The sequence below is a fragment of the Austrofundulus limnaeus genome, unplaced genomic scaffold (assembly GCF_001266775.1).
Source record: "Austrofundulus limnaeus strain Quisiro unplaced genomic scaffold, Austrofundulus_limnaeus-1.0 Scaffold95, whole genome shotgun sequence".
In the NCBI taxonomy this organism is placed as follows: Eukaryota; Metazoa; Chordata; class Actinopteri; order Cyprinodontiformes; family Rivulidae; genus Austrofundulus; species Austrofundulus limnaeus.
In genome coordinates, this window is record NW_013952497.1 from 732,915 (window position 1) to 740,013 (window position 7,099).

The 7,099-nt window shown below is 39.8% G+C and overlaps 1 protein-coding gene across 4 annotated transcripts in view; it reads left to right on the forward strand.

The window, feature by feature from the left end:
* The window catches only part of LOC106520631 (WD repeat-containing protein 49), a 50,925-nt gene that overhangs the window by 22,314 nt on the left and 21,512 nt on the right, over positions 1-7,099 (forward strand). For all 4 annotated transcript variants that reach the window (XM_014012838.1, XM_014012836.1, XM_014012835.1 and 1 more), the window contains 4 exons: positions 831-979; positions 1,562-1,804; positions 3,054-3,218; positions 6,748-6,863. In XM_014012838.1, coding sequence (XP_013868292.1) covers positions 831-979; positions 1,562-1,804; positions 3,054-3,218; positions 6,748-6,863 — 673 coding nt within the window. The remainder of the gene's footprint in view (positions 1-830; positions 980-1,561; positions 1,805-3,053; positions 3,219-6,747; positions 6,864-7,099) is intronic.

Sequence of the window (7,099 nt, forward strand, 5' to 3'; positions counted from 1 at the left end):
CTCCTCTCGCGTGCACGAGCAGCTGGATAGAACAGGTGGAATTTACGCAGCTCATTTACGCACTTTTCCTGAAGATAGAAGAGTTTGTTGAATCTGACRTGACATGTTCGTACGAACCCTTTGTACGAACAAAAGTAAGAGAAATTTAGGATAAGAATACGAACATGTTCTTGCATGAGGCCCAGTTCATTGTTTGTACGTTGTTGTTCGTGGTTGGATGTGTGGTCCCCTTCCTGTCCCTCTAGTTTTCCCTGTTGAACCACCTGCACTTAGTTTTTCCTCAGGCAGCAAGACCTGAAGAATTACTTTTGCTAAAAAAGTTGTTGGTTTTTTAAAAAAAAAACTTTTGTCCTGTTTTCACCCAACCATCACTAAAAGCAACAAGCGGCTTGTGTTTTTTTTCCCTGGCTTTTCCTAACGGTGCATTAGGTTACAAAAGAGAAACAGAATTTCTTCCTTCTGTTTGGATTTATAACATTGCATTTTAATAGCAAAGGAGAATTCACGTTAGGGTTTTCTAAATTATCCTTGGGTGTGTCTCTGTAATGAACCGATGACATGTCCATGCTGTCCCTCGCCTCTCGCTTGTGGACTTACCGGGACAGGCTTTAGCCACTCTGTGACCCTGAACAGGATAAAATGGGTACAAGAAACAAGTGCGTGCTGTGTTTGTGTCACAACGCTGTAATGCCTTGCACCTTCGAGCAACCGCAGTTCACAATCAATCAAAATTACACGACCCATACTGTCACACGCCTCATCAAACACTGAGTAATTGGCTGTGTACAAAGTCTTGTACCTCACACACACGCTATTAACACTGCTTTCAGCCACAGCAGGTGTGGATCATCAGGTCTTGCTGTGGAACCCTTACGTGGCCTCTAAGCCAGTGTGCGCTCTCATCGGGCACTCGAGCCCCGTCATCGCTGTTAGTTTCCTGCAAACCAAGAAGCAACTGTTCAGCTATGCCAAAGATAAGGTAGGCAAATGTCTATGTGCTGCGAGTGTGTGAAACAGATAATGTAAAGATAAAAAAGCTGTGTAATCCTGGCTTTAACTTGTATTTCTTGTAATAATTAACTTAGATGAAGGAGTTTGTGGTTTCCACTGTGTTGTTATAAAAAAAGAGCTAGATTTTCTCTGAGTAAAGACCATGTTTCCTTTGAACTCATCTTCATTCTGATGTAGAGGACATTTGAGCCTGTGCTGCTTCTCCTCTCCCCGTTGTAGCATTCTGCATGCTTGCCTTCTCTTTAGGTTTTCTGAAGAGAATGAATATTTTAGAGGTGATTTATGCTCCATCTGCCCTTTGCTCAAACACCATCTGCCAAAGCAAGAAACTCAGAAGGCTTTACCTCGATTTTTCTCCTGAGGGCTTCCTGCTTTGGCACCAGTTGTGTAGTTTTGTACCGGAAAGAAACGTGGCAGAGTTCAACTGTTGCCGGCAGTGACTGCATTTGTTTGTAAATTAGGACACTGACATCAAATTAGACCTTAAAAATTTGACCACGCGTGGATCTTAAAGCAGCTAAAAAAGCCTTTTATTTTGTCCTGTGTCCAGGTGCTGTGTCTGTGGGATGTGCCCAGCCAGCTGTGTGTTCAGCATGTGGCTGGATTCTTCCCAAAGTGTGGAGGACCATCCCAGGAGGACCATCATGTGCTCCTGTTTTACCAAGAGGAGCATCGGCAGCTTCTGTTTTCCTTGAACAGCCAGCTGCTCCTGCTGGAGGCCCTGAAGGAGAAGAGGTCCAGCAGCCATGAGCACCCGGTTACCTGTGTGCTTTATAACAGTCTGTTCAGACAGGTATATGCTGTGTTTGACATGGTGCTCACTGGTTATTACCATTGCTCAAAGGTTAATGCTGGTGATAATGATTTTGCTTCATGAAACATTGGATGAATTTCAGTGGAACTTCCAAAAGCTAGTCACTGCATCTACAACTGATTACCTTTAGGAGTCATCTTGATCTTATATGGCTTCCACAGTCTGACCTTCTCAAATGTAAAAGTGGCCATATCTGATTCGATTTTACAGATATTGCACTAAAATCTGGTGTGGTAGTAGCTGAGACTGATACTCACCATATATTCTGAGCAACTACAAATCATGCTTAATCTTAGTCGAAAAAATTGGCAGTCAACTCTACCCATTGAAACTTTCAGGAAATAATCAACGGTTGTACTTCTACACAAAATTAACTTTTAGAATCAATACAATTCAAGATGGCTGCCACAGCCAAGCAATTTTGGAACACACAGAAATGGCAATAATTCACTCTATTTAAAGGGATGCCCGATTAGTTGCAACATTAGACTTTATTTGATAAACATTTATTTTAACTGTAAAATAAAGACTGTAACTGAAAATATAGATAGAGGACAACAGAGCTGCTTCATGGAAGAAGAACCTCAGTTTAGCCTGTTAGCCTTCGCTCTATCGCGGACGCTATACTGCCTCATATGAATTAGCTGGGTGCTAGCGCGAAGGCTACAAACAAACAAGCTAAACTGAGGTCCTCCATCCATATTTTCAGTTCCAGGCTGAGTCATTTCTACCTTCTCCTCTCTGTCAACGCTCTCTGGTTTCATTTAAAAGAGTCGATCATCAGATATTGTCCAAGATTAACCTTCAGGGTGGATATAGCTCACTAGCAGCCTCACACCGATGACCTATCCACGTCATCATTTACCCAGAATGCTTTGCGTGTAAATAAAATGTCCTCGTCCGTGTAATATATTTTTAAAATTTAGTTTAAAAATGATAAAAACTAAACAGCCTACAGTATTTTTACAGTCTTTATTTTACAGTTAAAATATATGTTTATCAAATAAAGTCTAATGTTACAACTAACAGGGGATCCCATTAACAAATACTGTGCTCAAGTTTGATGTAGTCTTAGCTCAGTGTCTATCACAGTATGCAAACATTCTGCGTATGACATCTCACAATATTGCATGAAATAATTTCAAATACATGTAAATGAATGAGCGAGATCGTCTCGATCAGACTCTCATTGTTTGAYGTTCAGTCTCATCCATCTCTCCCTCTGCAGGTAGTCAGCAGTGACTCTGCTTCCTCTGTGATCTGCTGGCTGGCAGACACGGGCCAAAAAGTCAAACAGTTCAACCGTTGCCACGGGAATGCGGAGATCTCCACCATGGGCCTGGATGGTACGCAGACCCGGCTGTTTACCGCAGGCGCTGATGGAGAAGTCAAAGTCAGTGAAAGCACACACACATGAAAACAAACTATGTGCCTTGCATTTCCCCGTATTGAGACAAGTGGCTGTAAAAGAACATCACAACATTGCCTATTTATAAATCTGATACTGAAGCTTGCAATGTTTAATTTCTCCAACAATGCCAAGGATTTAGTAATTATGTTGATAGATTGTGTAGTATGACTGTAGCAACCTCATTTAATTGTCATGAAACTGTAAGAAAATTTAGTGTTCGTTAACTGAAATTGAGACGAAACCACATAAATGTTGAATAGATTAAATGTGATGAGAATGAAACCATACGACACCAGTGACGGGAGAGAACGCCGGTTTAATCTGTCTGTGCAGAACAGGCAACGCTGACAAGAAACCGGAAGTTCCAGCATATTTATACATGTTCTTCAGCGCCTGGTACGCCCACTACTGGCCTAYGGCTGAATCGCAGACACTCAGACAAAATAACCGTCCTTATGTTTGATTAATGGTTTTTTTATGTGTTGTTATGGTATTTCAGGCATGCATCTAAACTATTTTAATCAAGACATAACAATAGTCCAACAACAGATTATAAAAGTCAATACTTAAAAATGAAAACTAAGAAAATGGTGTAGTGCTTTTAAAATCAGTATCTAACATGACTAATAAATTTCTTCAATATTAAAATTGACCCAACAGCATTTCCCACAGTCTCATTCTGTGGGTTGGTTTGAACTGGCGAGTAGCAGTAGACCCAGATGATGGAGGATGAGGCAACACTAGGTTGACAGAATATTGCAGTTGGGACATTACCACAGGCTGACGATTGATAGAAGTCCCAAACTAAACAAACAAACAAACAAACAAACAAACAAACAAACAAACAAACAAACAAACAAACAAACAAACAAACAAACAAACAAACAAACAAACAAACAAACAAACAAACAAACAAACAAACAAACAAACAAACAAAAACACTAGACTCAGATTTAAAAAGGCTAAAAAAACATATTCATAAATCTGTTTTCATTCCATTTTGAAGTAAAGCTTGCTTTTATTTCCTAAATTGGAAAGAAAAGCTAATTTCCCTTTAATAACTAACAATTATTTGATTTAGTCGACTTGTGTTCCTGAGAAAATCCCATCAAAATTAATAATAATGTTTTTTTTCTTTCAGTATCTTCCCTCTCTATATTAAAGGTTGAGCTCATGAACAGTGACAAAATGTTCTGCCGTTTCATCGTAAAAAAAACAATTTGCTGAGAGAAAACTTCATTATAACAAACAAGGTGCAAAACATTTCAAAGACCCTAGAATACAAAAGCATGATTAGACCTGGTGTTGAAAAGGGAGAGCACTTCTGTTTTGCTGGTCATTATCGATGCTACGTCCAAAGACAGAAGCAGCTGGATGAATTGTGGCCTGTTTTCAGGGAAATACCGGCTGCTTCAGTGTGGCCAAATGTTGTTTTGTTGATTAGAATATTCAGATGAACAATGACCTAAATCATGCAGCAAACGTCAGTTTTTTTCCCAAGGAAAACTGCTATGATTCTGTTTTTGTTCTTCATTGAAGGATAGTTTAATCACAGCCCACTCAGTGTGTGTCACTTACTAGAGACAAAACTAAAATGCAAAAAGAATTGACAGAAAGTATCAACACTAACACARCAATATTAACACTGTGCTTAAATTTGTAAACATGCAACAAAATTATGCCTTGCTTATCATCTTCTGCTTTCAAATTTGCACATTTTAAATACAAGGTGCTCTATTGTTTCACAAATTTCATCGCTGCATAATAAACTCCAGACCTAACAAACAAATAGAATAATTATGCATTTTGTAATTAATCAATACAATCAACCACATCGGCTCTGGCCCCATGAGCTCTTGTGAGAGTGCAGCCTTGTGCGTCCTACGCATGTGCGAGCGGCGTTAGAAATACTGACACTGCCATTTGAAACGTCTCCACATGTCATCCTCAGCAGAWGAAACGGGCCCCCCTTTGGGCCAATTAGGGGAGGGAGAAAAAAAAAGCATCATCTCTCCAATTTTCATCAACACTGAAACCCATGGCGTAGCAGTTAATACCATTCAGAATTTGAAATTTTGACCTTTTAATTACAGTGTTCCCATTGAGCCAATCAGTGGGTCTTTGTTAAATGCCATAAACACGGGCACAAACTGCGTCATCATGCAAAGTTGTAGCGAGACAGTGAGAAATATTAACTGAGCTGTCACAGTGGATTAATGTGCTGCAGAGTAATAACATTAAATCTCACTTTATTCTGTTGTCATCAGTCATTAAAGAATGTGATCAGTTTTGCTTCTTTTGAGAGTAATTACAGTATTTGTGCATAGACATAAAGACAGATGTCTTTTTAAAAGCTTTATCTGGTAAACTATTTGTAAAAGAACAGGTCGACATGTTGACCCTGTTGTTTTTGAGTTTCAGGACCTTCATCGTAATGAAACTTTAAAGGGATCCCTGATTAGTTGTAACATTAGACTTTATTTGAAAAACATATATATTTAACTGTAAAATAAAAACTGTAAAATTACTGTAGGATGTTTAGTTTCGTAATTTTTTAAAAATATATTTTAACACGGACAGAGCCATTTTATTTACACGCAAAGGGTAAATGATGATGTAGATAGGTCATTGGTGTGAGTGAGCTATATCCACCCTGAAGGTTAATCTTGGACAATATCTGACAATTGACTCTTTTAAATGAAACCAGAGAGCGTTGACAGAGAGGAGAAGGTAGAAACGATTCAGCCTGTAACTTAAAATATGGATGGAGGACAACAGAGCTGCTTCATGGAAGAAGAACCTCAGCTTAGCCTGCTAGCCTTTGTGCTGGCACTGACGCTATATGGCCTTATATGTATTTGCTCGGCGTTAGCGCGATAAACAAGCTAAAATGAGGTCCTCCATCCACATTTTCAGTTACAGGCTGAGTCATTTTTGCGTTCCCCTCTCTGTCGATGCTCTCTGGTATCATTTAAAAGAGTCAATTGTCAGATATTGTCCAAGATTAACCTTCAGGGTGGATATAGCTCACTAGCAGCCTCGCATTGATGACCTATCAGTGTCATCATTTACCCAGAATGCTTTGCGTGTAAATAAAATGGCCCCATCCGTGTCATATATTTTTCAACTTTTAGTTTAAAATGATAAACGCTGAACATCCTACAGTATTTTACAGTCTTTATTTTACAGTTAAAATATATGTTTATTAATTGAAGTCTAATGTTATAACTAATCGTAGATCCCTTTAAATCAGTGGTGTCCAAAGTCGGTCCTCAAAGGCCGGTGTCCTGCATGTTTTTGGAGCTGCCCTGGTTTAACACAGCTGAACCTAAGGAGTGCCTAATTAGTAGGCCTCTGCAGACCTTGACGGCATAATGAGGAAGCCTACTAATTAGGCACTCATTAGGTTCAGCTGTGTTGAACCAGGGTAGCACCTAAAACATGCAGGACACCAGCCTTTGAGGACCAACTTTGGACACCGTTTTAAATAATCAGTTTGTTTGATTTTCAGGTGTGGAACTTCAGTGGCCATTGCCTTCACAGAATGAATGCTGGGCTGGGTCAAACTGTGAACATCTCACAAGTCTTGTCATTGAGGAAGGGCACTCTGGTCATGGGCTGGAAAAGGTACTTCTGTGCAGTATCTTAAATTAATTTCTCATTTCTCTGGGCTCAGTTTAACAGATGGGGAGAAGAGCTCCACATGAGCTCTAAATAAAGTTGCTGCTCTGCCATCATCAAAGGGATCAGCATGTCTTCTGGTCACCAGTGGCATCACTGGGCCTATTTTAGGGTGGCTGGAGCCTTTGAGGAAGTGTATTTTCAGATGCCAAGTAAACTGCATCATAGCCCCCCCCCCCCCC